Here is a 19676-nt window from a genome sequence, read left to right as displayed (position 1 = left end):
TAATCCCCTTTTCCCAAAAGTCTCAACCTCGTTTTTGTAATTCGGGGTGACCAAAACTGGACACGGCGTTCCAGGTGTGGCTTTACTAAGGCTTTACAACGGCTGTGCTAATCCTCCACCTGATTTTGATCCGATACACCTACTTATGCAACCGAGGGTTGTATTCGCTTTCTTGGCGGCGGCTGCACGAGGCTAACTCACAGTTTAAGGGATCGTTCCCACTAGGACTCCAAAGCCCATCTCCCAGTTATTGTTTTAGAGCCAGGTTTCACCTTGTCCGCCTTTGGCCCAGGTGTCAAAGTTTTCTTATCTCCTCCTTAAATGTCACGTTGTTGGATAGGGCTTTTGTTTCTGTGTCCTTCCTTCCCGATATCTTGGATCCTCCCCTTTTAAGGCTTGGTTCCTCCAACCCCATCATCCACTGCCCTCCCTCCCATCCTAAACCAGGGATGAGTCAACCTTCAGGATGTCCAGCCAATTTGGCACCTTCCAGAAGCTCCCCGTGTGGCCCTCCCAACGATGCCAAGCTTAGGCACGCGGATGCGATAAACCTGGTTAAGCAAACTGCCATTTGTCAGAAATGGTGTGGGTGGGGTGGGGGGTTGGACTAGATGACCTACAAGGTCCCTTCCGACTCATTCTTTTCTTTCTTTCTTTCCTTCCTTTCTCCATCCCTTCCCTTTCTCTCCTTTCTTTCAGAAATGGGGTAGGGTGTCCTACTTGGATGGGCAGGGGGGTTGGACTAGATGACCTACAAGGTCCCTTCTGACTGGTTTTCTTTTCTTTTTCTCTCTTTTTTTCTTTTTTTTCTTTTTCTTTCTTTTTCTTTCTTTCCTTCCTTCCCTTCCCTTTCTCTCCTTTCTTTCAGAAATGGGGTAGGGTCTCCTATTTGGATGGGCAGGGGTTGGACTAGATGACCTACAAGGTCCCTTCTGACTCTGATTTTCTTTTCTTTTTCTCTTTTTTTTTTTCTTTCTTATTTTCTTTCTTTCCTTCCTTCCTTCCCTTTCTCTCCTTTCTTTCAGAAATGGGGTAGGGTCCCCTACTTGGATGGGCAGGGGTTGGACTAGATGACCTACAAGTTCCCTTCTGACTCTGATTTTCTTTTCTTTTTTCTCTCTTTTTTTTCTTTTTTTCTTTCTTATTTTCTTTCTTTCCTTCCTTCCCTTCCCTTTCTCTCCTTTCTTTCAGAAATGGGGTAGGGTCTCCTGCTTGGATGGGCAGGGGGTTGGACTAGATGACCTACAAGGTCCCTTCTGACTCTGATTTTCTTTTCTTTTTTCTCTCTTTTTTTTCTTTTTTTCTTTCTTATTTTCTTTCTTTCCTTCCTTCCCTTCCCTTTCTCTCCTTTCTTTCAGAAATGGGGTAGGGTCCCCTACTTGGATGGGCAGGGGGTTGGACTAGATGACCTACAAGTTCCCTTCTGACTGGTTTTCTTTTCTTTTTTCTCTCTTTTTTTTCTTTTTTTCTTTTTTCTTTCTTTTTTTCTTTCTTTCCTTCCTTCCCTTCCCTTTCTCTCCTTTCTTTCAGAAATGGGGTAGGGTCTCCTATTTGGATGGGCAGGGGGTTGGACTAGATGACCTACAAGGTACCTTCTGACTGGTTTTCTTTTCTTTTTTCTCTCTTTTTTTTCTTTTTTTCTTTTTTCTTTCTTTTTTTCTTTCTTTTCTTCCTTCCCTTCCCTTTCTCTCCTTTCTTTCAGAAATGGCGTAGGGTCTCCTGCTTGGATGGGCAGGGGGTTGGACTAGATGACCTACAAGGTCCCTTCTGACTCTGGTTTTCTTTTCTTTTCTCTCTTTTTTTCTTTTTTTCTCTTTTTTCTTTCTTTTTTTCTTTCTTTCCTTCCTTCCTTCCCTTCCCTTTCTCTCCTTTCTTTCAAAAATGGGGTAGGGTCTCCTGCTTGGGCGGGGGGAGGGGGTTGGACTAGATGACCTACAAGGTCCCTTTCCAACTCTGATTAACTGTTATCTGTTAACCCTAGCTCAGAACGGCTTGTGCTTTGGTCCCCCCCCCGCCCCCCGCCCACCGGTCGCAATTTCGGGCTTCCGAGTTGGCCATCTACACAGGTAGTCCTTGACTTACGACCACCATGGACCCGAAATTTCTGTTGCTAAGCGAGCCATTTTGTTAAAGCCAGTTTGGCCCTCTTTTATGAGCTTTCCGCTGCTTCTGCCCCACTCAGCGACGGAGCCTCTCCGCAATCTGACACATAAGATACAGGTGTCATATAACAGAAGGGACCTTGGGAGGTCTTCTAGTCTGACCCCGTGCTCAGGCAGGAAACCCTTCCGCCATTTCCCACAGATGCTCCTGCTTACCTTCTCGGTCCATTCTCGCGGTAGCGTCGGCTGCTCCGGGCTGCCTCCACGCTCCCCCTCCCTGCCCCCGACATTTGACTGAGCTCTTTCACTGCCGCACGAAACGCAAAGAACGGGCATTCAGGATATCGGCCGGATCCGGGAAGATCGAATCGACCCGGAAGCCCTGCGCCAAGGCCACCTTCAGCACCTCCTCCAGGAACTGGTGGGAGGAGCGGATCTCACGGCCATCCACCCGTAGCCGGTGGAACTTCTGTTTGGTGTACTCCGCGGCTGGCAGCCCGGCTGGGCACGGGGCCCACTCCAAGCACAGGTGGTGGCACATCATGGCAGCTTCCATGCCGGACCCTTCCGGAGTACCGTCCAGCGTCTCATCATCCGTCGCCGTGTCTTCGTCCGCAGAGTCGTCCGGACAAATTCTCTGGTGGCTGGTCGACCATTGCTTCCATCCTCCGGCTTCCCGGAGGGTTGCCTGAGTTTTGGGAAAGCCCGATTCTTTTGGCGACGGATCCACCTGTCTGTCCACATTCCCGCTGGCACCCTCACGGCGACCCAGGTGTCTCCGCAGCCCAGCCAGGAAGTGCCGGTCGGTGCAGAAAACGTTCGCGGTGAAGACCTCCACCGTGCATGAGCTCAGCTCGTAGTTCTGAGGCCCGCGGCGCACGTTGAAATGCAGCCGGCGTGAGGTCACCGCCACATCAGCGTGGAGCACCGCGTTGCTCTGCCGGCGCCACCGCTCCGCCTCAACCCGCCGCAGCTCCTCCAGGAGCGGACGGATCTGGTAGAAATCCGCCTCGGCCCTCAGTAGGGAGAGTTCTGCGTAGCCATCCGGCAGGTCCAGACGGCCGAAACGGAGGAAGTTCAGGATGTGGCGGAAAGTCTTGCCATCGCGGTCGATGAAGTAGTTCCCACAGCTGTCCAGGAGGGCCGGTTGGCAACCTCGGAACATGGCGCCCAACATGGAGTCTGGGAAACGAGTCAAGGTTTCCAGGGTGGTGCTATAGACCTTGCCCCCGACGTTCAGGGTCACCAGCGGGCCGGGCCGGCCTGGACCCTGGCAAGTATCCGGCATCCTCACGGAAACACCTGTGGGGAGACAAGCAGGGGCCACGTGATTTGGGGTGTGCTGGATCGGTCGCCCTGTTTTTCATCCTCCGAATTTTAATCCTTTGGCACTTTTTATTCGATTTATTTAATATATATATATATATATACATCATTATTATATGGTTCAGGAGTAGCGCAGTGGCCTAGAGGTTTGCGCTATGGCCTCACAATCCGGAGGCTGTGTGTTCGATCCTAGGTAGATATTTCTCTCTCTGGGCACAATGAGAATAATATCTGCCGAACAAAATTCAGCCCTGGCGACAGGAAAGGCATCTGGCCATTAAAAACACTCAGTATTTACGATGTGGTGCAGTGGCCTAGTGGTGGAGCTCTGGCCTCACAATCTAGCTCCATTCGGTTGAGTAGTACAGTGGCCTAGAGGTGAAGTTCTTGCCTCACAATCAGGAGGCTGTGAGTTCGATCCTAGGTAGAGGCAGATATTTCTCTCTCTGGGCACGATGAGAATGTATCTGCCGAACAAAACTCTGCCCTGGTGACAGGAAAGGCATCTGGCCATTAAAACACTCTGCTAGCTCCATTCGGTTAGCAGTCAAATTTGGGGCTCCATTGTGGAATGGAAATGAGTGGTGGAGTGGTCTATTATATATATATATATATGAAACTTCATCGAAACGTCGCCTAGATACTTCCAATTTTACGCAGGAGAAAACCCGAATAACCAAAGATCCACATACAAATACCCGCAAGAAACTCCGCCCTGGCGACAGGAAAGGCATCTGGCCATTAAACACTTTGCTAGTTCTATTCAGTTGCCCAGACTCCACCCGATGCAAGGGCGTTAAAAGAGGATGGTTGATATTATTGCCTTTGACTTATCAGCACAATTTAGCCCCATTTCAACAACTTTTCTTCCCGCCGTTGTTAAGTGAATCGGCCTCCCCTCCCAATTGACTTTGCTTGTCGGATGGTCACAAAAGGGCAGCTCTTGGCCCCGGGATGCTGCGACCATCCAGATTTTGATTGCGGCATCACAAGGATGCTGCAACAGTTGTTAAGGGTAAAAAATGGTCTTAAGTCAGTTTTTCTCAGTGTAACTTTGAACAGTCTTTAAATGAATAGTTGTAAAGTCGAGGACTAGGTAGGTAGGTAGGTAGGTAGGTAGATAGATAGGTAGGTAGATAGATAGATAGGTAGGTAGGTAGGTAGGTAGGTAGGTAGGTAGGTAGATAGATAGATGATAGATAGATAGATAGATAGATAGATAGATAGATAGATAGATAGATAGATAGATAGAGATAGGTAGGTAGGTAGGTAGGTAGGTAGATAGATAGATAGATAGATAGATAGATAGATAGGTATAGATACACACACACACACACACATATATAAAATGAGAGAGAGAGAAAGATATATAGAGAGGGGGGGAGAAAGAAAGACAGAAAGAAAAGTAGATGTAGATAGAAAGAGAGAGAGAAATATATAGAGATATAGAAAGATAGATGGATATGAAAAGATAGAAAGATAAAAAGATAGAGACTGAGAGAGATATAGATCGAAACAGAAATATAGAGAGAAACAAAGATAGAAAGATAGAGGAAGTGATATAGATGTAGATAGAAAGATAGAAAAATAGATAGATATAGATATAGAAAGATGGATATAGAAAGATTAAAAAGACAGAGAGATACATATAGAAAGAGAGAGAAATAGAAAAAGAAAGAACGATATAGATGTAGATAGAAAAATAGAGAGAGAGAGAAAGACAGATGGAAAGATAGAAAAATAGATGTAGATAGAAAGAAAGAGAGGAATAGAGAGACATATAGAAAGAGATGGATATGAAAAGATAGAAAGATAAAAAGATGGAGACACACACACAGAGAGAGAGAGATCGAAAGAGAGAAAGAGAGAAAGAGAGAGAGAGAAAGAGAAAGAAACATAGAAAGAGGAAGAGTGATATAGATGTAGAAAGATAGAAAAATATAGTTATATATATAGAGAGAGAAATAGAGATATAGAAAGATAGATGGAAAAAGAAAGATAAAGAGAGAGATACAGATAGAAAGAGAGAGAGAAATAGAGAAATAGAAAAAGAGCGATGTAGATAGAAAAATAGAGAAAGACAGATGGAAAGATAGAAAAGTAGATATAGATAAAAAGAGAGAGAGAGAAATATAGAAAAATAGATGGATATGGAAAGAGAAATAAAAAGACAGAGACAGAGAGAGTGAATCTGTAAGAGAGAGAGAGTGAATCTATCTGTAAGAGAGAGAGAGAGAGAGAGAGAGAGAGAGAAAGAAAGATAGAAAGAGAGAGGAATATAGATGGACAGAGAGAGAGAGACAGATAGACAGACAAATAAACAAACAAGCCGAATTTTTTTTAAGCATCACCTGGTACTTTTTCCAACGTGTAGGGGGGAAAGATCTTCGCAACTCTTTCCAACCCCACCCACAATTGTTGGATCTGCTTCCCTCCACCCACACTTTTCGGAGTTGGGGGAGAAAAGGAAAGGGGGGGGGTTGAAGGAAAGCGCGCGGCGCCGGGATCCCGGGGAGGGGCGGGCGGGGAAGGGACGGGGCCAGGTGGGAGGGGCGGTTCCCAGTACTGGGACGTCCCAGTGGAGGGATCCTGCTACTCGCAAGACTGGGGGCGGGGAGGGAGGGAGGGCAGCTTTGGTGGGCCACCGGCCCTTCCCTCTTCCGGGGGGAATGGGAATTGAGGGGTGGGCATCAAAAGGAGAAGCCGACCAGCTCAGCAGTAAAAGTGCGAAAGGAAGAGGAAGATGGGACCTGGAGTCTTCCCCATGCCCTAAAGCGGGAGGGTCCCGTCCTGGGAAGCCCCACCCCCGCGGTGGCTGGAGGCGGAAGAGGGTCCCCGATTAGGATCCCTCCAGCGGGAGGAGGGGGCAAAATAAGCGATGGGCGGGGGAGTTGGACAGTTCCCCCCACCCACCAGGTGCGATCGCGAGAGGGGGGTGTCTCCTTACCTGGCGGGGGTCTCGGAGCGTCGAAACGAAGCGCGGCGGGTCGGATCTGCTTTCTCTGGTGCGCTGCCGGCGGCTCTTTAATAGTGGTGGGAGCGGCGGGAGGCGGGCAGGATTCGTTTCCCGCCCCGGGTTTTAATTAGATTAACAGAGTTGGAAGGGACTTTGGAGGTCATCTAGTCCAACCCCGCTCGGTAGGTGGGGGCGCCGCCGCTTCTGCCCCGCTCAGCGACGGAGCCTCGCCGCAATCCGGAGCCGACTGGTCTCAAGACCTCCTCCGGGGTCCCGGGTGGTGGTGGGGTTTCAACCTTTCCTGCCCGCTCCAACCTGAGTCACTTAAACAGGAGTTCAGAGGTATGACAGAGTATTGTGGCGGGGGTTGGACTAGATGACCTACAAGGTCCCTTTCAATTCTGTAAATCTGTAAACCCCGAACCTCCGATTGGGGTGGGGGTGGGACACCCCCTGGTCGGCCCTGCGATCACCCCCTGCCAACCGCGTCCCGCCGCGAGTCGTCCAGTAGATGGAAGAACACCCACCCACCCCCATGAGACCGGCGGCGGTGGATGATGGGTGGTGGGCGATGGGTGGTGGTCTCGCAGCTGGGATCCCGCTTTCTTCCGGTAGGGTCGCCATTCGGTTGGCATTCGGTGCTGGGGTTGCCAGGGGCGGGACAGTTTCAATTTCTTTCTTTCTTTCTCTCTCTTTCTCTGTCTTCTTTTTCTGTCTCACTTTTTCTCTCTTTTTCTCTTTCACACTTTCTCTCTTTCTCTCTCTTTCAATCTCTTCCTTTCTCTTTTTCTCTCTCTCTCCTTTCTTTCTCTCTCTCTCACACTTTTCTTTCTTTTTCTCTTTCTTTTCTCTCTCTCTCTCTCTCTCTCTCTGTCTTTCTATTTTTCTTTCTTTCAATCTCTTTCTTTTCTCTCTCTCTTCTTCTATCTCACTTTTCTCTCTCTCTTTCTCTCTTTCTTTTAATCTTTCTCTTTCTCTCTCTCTTTTTCTTTCTTTCTCTCTGTCTTTCTATATTTTCTTTCTCCTTTTTCTCTCTCTCTCTTTCTCTCTTTCTCTCAGACACTTTCTCTCTCTTTCTTTCAATCTCTTTCTTTCTCTTTCTGTCTCTTTCTTTCAATTTTCTTTCTTTTTCTCTCTTTTTCTTTCTCTCCTTTCTTTCTCTCTTTCTTTCTTTCTCTCTTTCTTTCAATCTCTTTCTTTCTCTTTCTGTCTCTTTCTTTCAATTTTCTTTCTTTTTCTCTCTTTCTTTTTCTTTCTCTCCTTTCTTTCTCTCTTTCTTTCTCTCTCTTCTCTCTCTCTCTCTCTCTCTCTCTCTCTCTCTCAGACAGCTCGGTCTACGTTGCAGGGCGGTTGTTGTGGGAAGCAACGGGGGGAGGAGGAAACACTGTCCCCATAGTAGCACTTAGGACCACAATCGAACCCAAAATTTCGGTGGCTCAGTTACATGAGTTTTGCTCCCCGTTTTACAACCTTTTACAACCACAATTGTTAAGTGAACTGCTGCCCTTGCTCACGAAGTAACGGTGTTGTTAAAGGGGGGGATCGCTGCCACCGTCACAAATACGAAACCAGGTGCCGAGCATTTTATCCCACGACTGCAATGGTCGTAAGTGTGAGAAACGGTTCCCAAGTCACTTTTTTCCAGTTCGAAACTTTGGGCAACCCCTCAATGGACTGTCGTAAGGCGAGGATTCGACCCATGGAACAAAAGTTGCCCTCAGAAGTTGTGGGAACTTCATCCCTGCAGGCTTTGGAGAAGAGATTGGACTGCAATTGTCAGAAATAGGGTAGGGTCTCCCACTTGGGGGGGGGTTGACTAGATGACCTCCAAGGTCCCTTCCAACTGTTATTATTCTATTATTTAGACATTGTGGGAGCTTCATCCCTGGAGGCTTTCAAGAAGAATGGACTCCCATCTGTCAGAAAAATGTCTAGTGTCTCTCCTGTTTGGGCGGAGGGGTTGGACTGGATGACCTCCAGGGTCCCTTCTGCCTCTGATGATCTGTTATTCTGGTATTTTACAATCGGCCTCGAATCCCAGGTTCAGGGCACAGAAGGCCTGGGCACAGCTAGGCTGCCTTATTTATTGTCTTCTTATTTAGCCCTAGCAAAATTCCACTGGCTTAATTACGCCCCCGTCTCTGGCCCGGCCCTGTTTCCCAGGTAAGAAACCAAACCAACCAGATTCCCTAAAATGGAAAGCTGGCCGTGCCGATGCCCGCCTCCACAGCGCTGTCCCAGCCGCACGTAAGAGTCGCCGTGCTGGTTTGAACGCACAGCCCTGGCTGCCAAGGTTGTGTGCCTTGCAGTTGTTCCGGTGTGCGGCGTTGCCAAACCTGCAGGAGAATCTCAGGCTCAGCTGCTGGGTGACTCACCTGAGTCTGGGACCTGAGTCAGCGGCCTTGGGTCAACCCCAGACGTCTCGGCACCGTGGGGGGCGGGGGGGGGAAGGCTTCCGTGTAGGGCAGCCTATCTCCAAGGTGGAAACTTTGAAGAGAGGTATGAACTTCCACTCCCAGAATTCTCCCTCCAGGCTCAGCACAGTTTAAATCCGTGTTTGTCAAACTTAGCAACTTTTAAGAGAGGTGGACTTCCACTCCCAGAATTCCCCAGAGAGCATGCGTTGCAAGATAAGGTCAGCGCTGCTTAAATCAACCTTGGAAATTTTAAAAGAGGTGGACTTCAACTCCAAAGAATTCCCCAGTGAACATGCTTTGCAAGATAGACTCAGTGCTTCTTGACCTTGGCGATTTTAAAAGAGATGGACTTCAACTCCCATAATTCCCCAGCGATATTTGCAAGACGGGCCCAGTATTTGTCAAACTTAGCAACTTTAAAGAGAGGTGGACTGCCACTCCCAGAATTCCCTAAGCGATATTCGCAAGACGGGCCCAGTATTTGTCAAACTTAGCAACTTTAAAGAGAGGTGGACTTCAACTCCCAGAATTCCCTAAGCGCTATTCGCAAGACGGGCCCAGTATTTGTCAAACTTAGCAACTTTAAAGAGAGGTGGACTTCAACTCCCAGAATTCCCTAAGCGATATTCGCAAGACGGGCCCCGTATTTGTCAAACTTAGCAACTTTAAAGAGAGGTGGACTTCAACTCCCATAATTCCCCAGCGATATTCGCAAGATGGGCCCCGTATTTGTCAAACTTAGCAACTTTAAAGAGAGGTGGACTTCAACTCCCATAATTCCCCAGCGATATTCGCAAGACGGGGCCCAGTATTTGTCAAACTTAGCAACTTTAAAGAGAGGTGGACTTCAACTCCCATAATTCCCCGCGATATTCGCAAGATGGGCCCCGTATTTGTCAAACTTAGCAACTTTAAAGAGAGGTGGACTTCAACTCCCATAATTCCCCAGCGATATTCGCAAGATGGGCCCCGTATTTGTCAAACTTAGCAACTTTAAAGAGAGGTGGACTTCAACTCCCATAATTCCCCAGCGATATTCGCAAGATGGGCCCCGTATTTGTCAAACTTAGCAACTTTAAAGAGAGGTGGACTTCAACTCCCATAATTCCCCAGCGATATTCGCAAGATGGGCCCAGTATTTGTCAAACTTAGCAACTTTAAAGAGAGGTGGACTTCAACTCCCAGAATTCCCCAGCGATATTCGCAAGACGGGCCCAGTATTTGTCAAACTTAGCAACTTTAAAGAGAGGTGGACTTCAACTCCCAGAATTCCCAGTGATATTTGCAAGACGGGCCCAGTATTTGTCAAACTTAGCAACTTTAAAGTGAGGTGGACTTCAACTCCCAGAATTCCCCAGCGATATTTGCAAGATGGGCCCTGTGGTACTTAAATCAACTTTGGAAATTTTAAGAAGTCCACGAGACTTTAAAGTGGCCACGGTTGGGGACCCCTGTTCAGAGCGCTCCATCCAAGGGTTTGGAGGTGTTCTCTCTTGCTAAAGGAAGAAGTGTTGTCAATCCAACTTGACCTTGGTTTCACGCCCTGACTTAAGGCAGGTGAGTCAACTAGAGAAAGCCATCCCAGAGGTGTCTCATCACATCCTTTTCTGCTCCGTGACGGACGGGCAGACGGACAGGCTCGACCCATCCGACCTGAGCCAGAGAACATGTTTGGGCACCTACCAAAGCAGCTGCTACTCTGCGAGTCACGTCTGCCAGAACCTGGGGATTCTTGGATGGGCGTTTTCGGGGGAAGACGCAAGGACTAGACATCGGTGGGGGTTTGTAGGTGACCCAGAGCTTGTGCGTGCTCCAACAGTGGAGGTTTTTAAGAGGAGATTGGACAGTGTCTGGAATGGCGTAGGCTCTCCTGCCCAAGCAGGGGGCTGGGCTAGATGACCTCTGAGGTCCCTTCCAACTCCTGTTATTCTGTAAGGGGGTCTCCTGCCCAAGCAGGGCAGGTTGGACTAGATGACCTCCTAGGTCCCTTCCCACTTCTATTATTCTGAGCAGGGGGTTGGGCTAGATGACCCGCCGAGGGCCCTTCCCACTCCTGTTATTCTGTAAGGGACAACTGCCTTAGCAGGGGGAGGTTGGACTAGAAGACCTCCAAAGTCCCTTCCAGCCCTATGTTTCTATGATCTTGGATGGGGGTGGGGGGTGGGGGTGAGGTGGGAGTGTGTGGACTAGAAGACCTCCAAAGTCCCCTCCAGCCCTATGTTTCTATGATCATGGGCAGGGGGTTGGACTAGAAGACCTCCAAGGCCCCTTCCAGCCCTATGTTTCTATCGTATTGGGGGGAATTGGACTAGAAGACCTCCAAAGTCCCTTCCAGCCCTATGTTTCTATGATCTTGGACAGTGGGGGTTGGACTAGAAGACTTCCAAAGTCCCTTCCAGCTCTATGTTTTTATGATCTTGGGCAGGGGTGGGGGTGGGGGTTGGACTAGAAGACCTCCAAGGCCCCTTCCAGCCCTATGTTTCTATCATATTGGACAGGGTGTGGGGTTGGACTAGAAGACCTCCAAAGTCCCTTCCAGCCCTATGTTTTTATGATCTCGGGTGGGGTGGGGGTGGGGGTGGACTAGAAGACCTTGAAGGTGCCTTCCAACTCTGTTAATCTGCATTCTCACTCTCCAAAATCTATTTACTCCTGCAGGCAACCGGATTCCTTGCCTGGCTGATGCCGAGGACTCGATCGGATGGATCTGATAGTATCCTTTAATGCACGTTTTACATCTATAATACACACATCGAACCAAATGCTCCCTCCTAGCAGAGGAAGAGGTCAAATTTAACTCGTACCTCTGACCGTTGTCCTCTTCCGAGTCAAAGCAGGCAGGTAGTCCTCGGCTTACGACCAACGAGTGACTGTTCGGACTTACGACGGACCACCCCAAAATCTACTTGTGTCCCAATTCTGAAGTTTGGCGGTCACCCGACCCTTATTTATTTATTTATTGGTTTTGGTGATATATTTTTCCCTGTTTCCAAAAATGCACATAGGAATGCATCCGATTTCCTTATGGTGCTCACTTAATGACCGTCACACACACACAAAAGAATCAAATTGGATCCGGTCATGATGCCAGCCTTTGATTTAAGTCTGCCCTGACTTAAAAACGGAAATTCTGGGCTCCATGTTCGTCGTAAGTTGAGGACTACCTCATGGCTACAATTCGGCCCAACATTTCGGTTGCTAAGTGAGACAGTTGCTAAGTGAGGTTTTGCTCCAGGAAAGAACGAGTTTCCTGGCTGCCGTTGCTGAGCTAATCCCTGCCGTCGTTCAGCGAGTCGCGAAGTGAATCCGGCTTCCCCTGGCTTGTCAAGAAGGGGGAGCCTGCAAACAGGCATGAGTACACGCCAGTTGCCAAGCCTTTCCAATTTGGATCAAGCCCTTTCTTTAGCATCGTCGTAACTTCGAACCGTCACTAAATCAAAGAGGGTCATAAGGGTCGAGGACTACCTGTCAAGTTTGGACCCAGAGCGAGGAAGGGAGGAGGAACAAGGGAGGCCATCAAAGGCCGGAAGTTCACACAGGCCCGGTTTCAAGATGGAAGCAAGCGGCCATTTTGAGTGCGAATCAAATGCATCAAGCCAGCATCCAGTCCAAACCAAGATGGTGGATTGTCCACTTTGGGGGAGGGAAAGGGGACAATGCTGGGTCAGTGGTCTTCCTCCTCCAGCACCGCCCCCACCTTTACTTATCCATCTCCATCTCGCAGACGGAGCCATAAAGGCGGCTGCAGTGGTCATCGTTCCAGCAGCCGTTGCGGTGAAGGTGGGCACAGTCCTCTCCGCCTCCCAGTTCGTGGCCGTACCAGTTGTCCGGCTGTTCTGGGCACCAGTCCCTGGGCCAGACAGAGAAAGAGAGAGAGAGAGACAAGGTAGGGATTGGATTCAGACATGGTTAAGAAAGAGGTTCATGCCTTCCAACAACCATGACAAATATGCTTGAAAGCACAAAACAAAAGCAAAGTATAAAATAGAACAAAATGGGAAAGTAAAATAAAATGCAATATAAACTACTAAAATAAAATACTAAAATAAAATGCAATATAAACTAAAATAAAATAACCTAAAATAAAATCCAATATAAAATTGTGAAATGCAATATAAAATATTAAAATAAAATGCAGTATAAACTACTAAAATAAAATGCAATATAAACTACTAAAATCAAATACTAAAATCAAATGAAACATAAAATACTAAATCAAATGCAATATAAAATAGTAAAGTAAAAGAAAATGCAAGATAAAACACTAATAGTAAAATAATATAAAATAGTAAAATAAAATGAAATAAAAATAGTAAAATGAAATGAAATGAAATATAAAATACTAAAATAAAAAACTAAACTAAACTAAAATGCAATATAAAATAGTAAAATAAAAATATTAAAAATAAAATGCAATATAAAATAGTAAAGTAAACTAAAAACTAAAGTAAAATGAAATAAAATACTGAAATAAAATAAAATATAAGATACTAAAATGAAATAAAGTAAAATGAAATAAAGTAAAATAAAAAAAGTAAAATAAAATAAAGTAAAGTAAAGTAAAATAAAATAAAGTAAAATAGAATAAAGTAAAATAAAACAAAATAAAATAAAGGTAGTCCTTGACTTACAACAGTTCATTTAATGATCATTCAAAGTCACGACATCCCACACTTACGACCTGTGCTGGTTAGACCCTATATAGTTAATTTGGGAACGAGAGCTGTCCCCTTAAGGGAATGCCTCATGGGAAATGTAGTTAATGCCTCTTGGGCGATATTGTAGTTCATGTCACATGGTCACATCTGTAATCCTGACGGGTCACTGAACTGACCCCTGGTTGGGCTGGGGAGTTTTGGGGGCATTCTTACCTGGAGCCCAGCATCATGCTGGAGTCTTCCTTTGCTATAACACTATGGGATGGAGAGAAGCATCTTTTTCACACTAGGGAGGTGACAATGCAAAGATTGGACATTAGATGAATCTCAACGTAACTGTGAGTTATACCTGGAGGATGCCTGATATAATCCAATAAAATTAACTTTGTACGGAAGCCTTTGTAGTGTTGAACCGCTTGTCCCGGGAACTCTCGGGCAAGATTACCTGGGAGAAGAAACGAGGGTCGCGGCATCCACAGGGCCGTGTGATCAAAACTCAGACCGTTGGAAACTAATTCATGTTTATGACGGTCACAGTTTTTTTTTTTCCTCGGGGCTCACAGGCTCCCCTTTTTGCGACAAGGAGTCCCTTAACGACCGTGGCAAGAAAGGCCATAAAATGAGGACCAAACTCAATCCACAACTGTCTCGCTTAACAAGGAAACTTTTGGGCCATAAGTAAATCAAGGGCTTCCTCTAGTCCTCGAATTACGACCTGCTGGTTGTTTGGAATGTTCCTCGGAAGTCATTGGGGTCGTAACCCGAGGCACTACCCTGCAACCTGGTCTGATAATTGTTTTGACAGTGGTCTTAAAACAAGTCAGCACAAGTTGTTAAGTTGGCAGATGACTGATAATCAGAGTTGGAAGTGACCTTGTAGGTCATCTAGTCCAACCCCCTGCCCATTAAGGGACGCCAGCCCAGTTTTTCCAAAATAGTCGCCAGTGGCAGTGACGTGACTGCAGGACCCTGTCATAAATACGAAGCAGCACACACAAAATGGGACCCCATGCCCTGGGAGTGAGGTGTGTGTGTGTGTGTGTGTGTGTGTGGAAACTCGGCAGAAGTAACTGTGAGGACAGGTACCAGTAGTAGGGGTTAAAAAAGTCTGCCCTCACTTTGAACGGGCATCGAGCAATCCGTCCTAAGCTGAGGACCGGCTGTGTAGAACAAGCATTCAACAGATTTGAGATGCCTTCCCAGAATTCCCCTGCTGTGCTAAACACAGAGGAGGGGTCGGTGTAGATGGCCTTGAGGGTTCCCCTCAGGGTTGAGTGACCATCGATGGAGAGTCAAAGGGGAATTCTGGGTACGGGGTAAACCCCTCCAGTTGAACCTACCGTGAGACCATTGTGTAGGATGAGCCGTCCACCCACTTCCAGCTGCCGCTGCTGTCCGTCAATCCGATCCACATTAAGTTTGGCCTGACACGGACTTGCACAAATTGCTGCCAAAAAAGAAGGAAAGAAAGAAAGAGGAAAATTGAGGCACCTCAAGCACCCGAAAACCTTGGTCTACCAGTGAGGAAATGTCCCTCCCAGCATAGAACAATAAATATAATAAACAGTATCTAGTCAAAAACCCGGGTAGTGAAATAGATAGATAGAAATAGATAGATAGATAGATAGATAGATAGATAGATAGATAGATAGATAGATAGATAGATAGATAGATCTTATATCTATCTATCTATCTATCTATCTATCTATCTATCTATCTATCTATCTATCTATCTATCATCTATCTATCTATCTATCTCTATCATCTCTCTCTCTCTCTCTCATCCATCCATCCATATCTATATCTATCTATCTATCTATCTGGGCGTAGGTGGGGTAGGTGGGGGGGATAGGTGTTAACAACTTTAATTGTAATATCTATAACGTTACTATAATGGTATGAGCCTGATTAATGTCATCTATACAAAATCCCAAGGAAGAAGTATGGGAAACCTGCCAAAAAACCAACAAGAATTGAAATATTAAAACGGACAAGAAGAGATGATGGATAGAAATGGAATATAAGATTTGTGCTACTAAGATTCAGAACAGAGGTAGAAATTAGAAAGGGGGGAATATTATTATGCATATTTCTATATAATATTCCAAAATTCATACGTAGAGGAAAGAAGTTGAAAGATGAGTGAATTATGTATAACATCGTTATAATGATCGGAGTTATGAGGAATGTAACTTAAGATTACTAAAATTGTCGATACTGTTGACAACTATTATTACTACTCTGTTTTCCCAAAAATAAGGCCCAACCGGAAAATAAGCCCCAACATTTTTCATGACGTGCGTGATATAAGCTCTACCCGAAAATACACCCCGTTGTCAGCCAGACGGCCACATTGAGTACTGTCTTTCCCCCAAATAAGACCTAACCGGAAAGTAAGCCCAAGCGTGATTTTTCAGGATGCGTGTAATATAAGCCCTACCCAAAAAATAAACCCCAGTTAAGATTGTTGGTCAGATGGACACATTTAGTGCCGTGTTTCCCCCAAAATAAGACCTAACTGGAAAATAAGCCCTAATGCGTCTTTTGGAGCAACAAGTAATGTAAAATCCGGTCTTATTTTTGGGAAAACACGGCATTTGGTATCAAAACTAATGATACCGAGATGCCATGCCGTTCATATATTCATAAATACTTGAATATATCAGTATTTGAATATATATATATATATAGTATTCAGCTTTGTTCGGTATTTTCCCACGCCATTATAGTTGTGCTTTTAAAGTTGTAGCAACGCTTCGGCAGAATCTCATCTGCCATCATCAGGCTTCTGTATTGGGTTCGTCTGTGAGTCAGACTTTTACAGTGGTTTCAGTTTTAAATTTGGGGCTAGCCTACTGCTGTGCCAGAATGATTCTTTCTTCATCCTGATTGGTTGGGAGTCTTGGTCTGTGTTTATTGGTCTTGGAGTTTGCTGTGTTCTGCTTGATTGGTGTTTCTAATACCTTCTGTCTGTTTTGTGGCTTTTGTGTGTGTGTGTGTGTCTTGATTGGCTGGCAACATTGTGTTCCTGTATTGGAGGCTTTTAGTGCAGCTTGGCTCTGAGTAAATGGACGGCTATCGTTAGTTAGAAAGCTAGGTTTCATCTGGGTGCCTGGTTGGGGTGTGTTTGAGCTGGAGGTATCAGGGGGATCTGTTTGTGCCCAGGTGTTTGCCTGGCTTGTGGTGTGGAGATTTTTTGTTTGTGAGTGCAGGCTTCCAAATAATTGACAGTCTGGTGGAATCATCTCTTCTATTCATGCTTTCTGGTCTTTTTTCAATCTCTATGGCTTCTCTGATGATTCTGTGGCCGGGGTTTTCTATAGTGGCCAGGGTTTGGGTGCCATTGAAGTCGATGCTATGACCTGTGGCTTTCATGTGTTGGACTAGTGAGGACGTGTGTTCCAGCTTTTTACTGCATTTTTGTGTTCATCCAGGCGGGTACTTATTCTTCTATTGGTCTGTCCAATGTATGTGGCCGGGCATGATGCACAGGGGACTTCGTATATGCCTTGGTTTTCCAGGTCAATTTTATCTTTGGGGTTTCTAAGGATGGCTGCTATTTTTCTGTCTGTTTTGAAGGCAGTCTTGATGTGATGCCTGTGTAGTATCTTGCTGATTTTGTCTGTAGTGCCTCTTATGTAGGGCAGGACAGCTGTTCCATAGGTCTGTTCATCTTCTAGGTCTCCATTATGTCTCAGTGTGTTTTTGTGGATCAAGCCGGTGATCTTGCTTTTGTGGAAGCCGTTGGCTGTCAGTACTTTAATCAGGGTGCATAGTTCAGTCTTAATGTGTGTCTTGTCTACCAGGCGTTTGGTTCTGGCAATTAGTGTTTTGGCCACGGAGTTTATCTGTGCTGGGTGGTGGGGTGTGTGCTGTTTAGGTGTGTTAGGAAATTGTTTAGGTTTTCTTTTCCATGGGGTCAAATCACAAATGTGTCATCGATGTATCTTAACCATAGTTTGGGTTTGTGGGTGGCATTAACTAGGGCTCTGGATTTGAATTTTTCCATGAACAGGTTTGCAATGATGGGTGACAGTGGTGATCCCATAGGGGCTCCTTTAATTTGCTTGTATCTTTGTCCTTTGTATATGAAATATGTGTTGGTTAAGCAGTGTTCTGCTAGTTCCACGAGGTGTTTAGCTGGTTGGTATTTATTTTTGATGATTTCAAGAGTTTCTTTTATCGGGACTTGAGTGAATAGTGAAACCACATCGAAACTTACAAGCAGATCTTCTTGTTCCACGTGATTTGGCCCCATGGAAAAGAAAACCTAAGCAATTTCCTAACACACCTAAACAGCACACACCCCAAAATCAAGTTCACCATGGAAACGGAAACAAACAAACAACTACCATTCTTAGATGTACTAATCTACAAAAAAAAAAACAGGTGGCACACTAGGACACACCATATACCAGAAGAAAACACACACCAACCGCTACCTCAACACCCAATCCCACCACCACCCAGCACAGATAAACTCCGTGGCCAAAACACTAGGTTTCGTATCACAAATCACTAGTCGAGCACTTCCCAAGCGTTTAGGACTGCGTGATGTATCGGCAGATCATGCGAGCAGATCCCAGTAAGGTGGCCTTCTGCAGCTGAACAAGGGTGATCTTGTCAGCGTCAATTGTTTTCAAGTGCTTGCCTAGGTCTTTAGGCACAGCAGCACCCAGTGTGCCCAGTACCACTGGAACCACCTGCACTGGTTTATGCCAGAGTCTCTGCAGTTCGATTCTCAAGTCCTGATATCTGGTGACTTTTTCATGTTGTTTCTCGTCGATTCTGCTGTCACCAGGTATGGCGATGTCAACGATCCACGCTATTTTCTTCTCCACAATCGTGATATCCGGGGTATTGTGTTCCAGAACTTTGTCAGTCCGTATTCGGAAGTACCACAGTAGTTTTGCATGCTCATTTTCGACCACTTTTTCAGGCTTATGATGATCCCACCAGTTCTTTGCTACAGGCAGACTGTAGTTGTGACACAAGTTCCAGTTGTTGTTGTTGTTGTTATTATTATTATCTGATGCTAAAGCGTCTGACTCCCCTCCACACACAGAAAGAAATCTTTTCCAAAGGCAAAACACAAGCAGAGGAGTTTCAGTTTCAGAGCACCAAGCAGCTTTAGGACAGAACAGTTGAGCTAAGCCACGCCCAGGCTCCTTGCTGTCTCCTCTTTGCCCACACAGCAAATACTGTTTCCGTTTCCAAATAGCCCTCCACTCTCTCCCACACTGACAGGACGCTAGCCAGATGAATATCCATGGATGCTGGTAGGCAGAGGCAGAATTCCCCCTATTTTCCTCCCAAAATACTAAGCCCGACCACATAGTTTCGTAGCAAAGCACGGGGATCGAGCTAGTATCTATTTTAGCAGCTTTAAGTGGGGTGGACTTCAACTCCCAGAATTCCCTGGCCAACATATCAGTTTCCTGCTTAATTCATTGTCAGGCCATTAGCCCATATTTAACCTGTTTATTAATTTAGTTTCTCATAGGTGATTTTTTAAATCTCATTTTGCTTTTTACATCAACTGCATTCCCACCGACTATTAAGAAGGATACCCAATTAAAAAAAAATGCAAAAAATAATCCAGCCATATTTATTCATGCTGAATATTGGTAAACTTTGACTGGCCGGGGAATTCTGGGAGTTGAAGTGCAGTCCTCAGCCAGCACACTTGGCCCTTTAAGACTTGTGAACTTCAATTCCCAGAATTCCTCAGCCAGGAAACTTGGCCCCTTTTAGGACTTGTGAACTTCAATTCCCAGAATTCCTCAGCCAGGAAACTTGGCCCCTTTTAGGACTTGTGAACTTCAATTCCCAGAATTCCTCAGCCAGCAAACTTGGCCCTTTAAGACTTGTGAACTTCAATTCCCAGAATTCCTCAGCCAGGAAACTTTGCCCTTTAAGACTTGTGAACTTCACCCCAGAATTCCTCAGCCAGCAAACTTGCCCCCTTTAAGGCAATGTTGACAGAGGAATTCTGGGAGTTGAAGTCCACGAGGCTTAAAGGGGCCGCGCCTGGCACTCGTTGGTCCAATCCAACTGCTTCAAAACACACCACACAGGTTAGGAACACCTTGGCCTACCTGCTCCTCGTAGGAGCTGATGATCACCAGGTGAGCGTCAGTAGCTTTCGCACTCAGCTTTGGCGTCCTGCCACGGTTTCACCTCCCGGTTTTCCCAGTAGCAGCTTTTCCGAAAGGCA

General features: G+C 46.1%; 2 protein-coding genes across 2 annotated transcripts in view; both read right to left on the bottom strand.

The window, feature by feature from the left end:
• Positions 1 to 1106: 1106 nt before the first annotated feature.
• KCTD11 (potassium channel tetramerization domain containing 11) lies at positions 1107 to 6487 on the bottom strand. Its single transcript, XM_087946574.1, has 2 exons — positions 6376 to 6487; positions 1107 to 3404 (listed from the first exon to the last, which is right to left on the bottom strand). Exon 2 carries the CDS (start codon positions 3388 to 3390, stop codon positions 2407 to 2409), a length of 984 nt encoding a protein of 327 aa, XP_087802700.1. The 5' UTR covers positions 3391 to 3404; positions 6376 to 6487; the 3' UTR covers positions 1107 to 2406.
• A 5016-nt stretch (positions 6488 to 11503) lies between these two features.
• The window catches only part of LOC148129197 (asialoglycoprotein receptor 1-like), a 27842-nt gene continuing 19669 nt past the window's right edge, over positions 11504 to 19676 (bottom strand). Inside the window, 4 exon segments of the mRNA XM_087946176.1 lie at positions 11504 to 12651; positions 14800 to 14906; positions 19558 to 19602; positions 19604 to 19676. The exon segment at positions 19604 to 19676 is cut by the window's right edge and continues 34 nt beyond it. Coding sequence (XP_087802302.1) covers positions 12501 to 12651; positions 14800 to 14906; positions 19558 to 19602; positions 19604 to 19676 — 376 coding nt within the window. The 3' untranslated portion in view covers positions 11504 to 12500.

The sequence above is a fragment of the Notechis scutatus genome, chromosome Z (assembly GCF_049901735.1).
Source record: "Notechis scutatus isolate UNSWTSFEM ecotype Mainland chromosome Z, rNotScu1.2, whole genome shotgun sequence".
Lineage (NCBI taxonomy): Eukaryota > Metazoa > Chordata > Lepidosauria > Squamata > Elapidae > Notechis > Notechis scutatus.
Note: the sequence above shows the minus strand (reverse complement) of the source record. Positions and strands in the feature narration are given on the sequence as shown.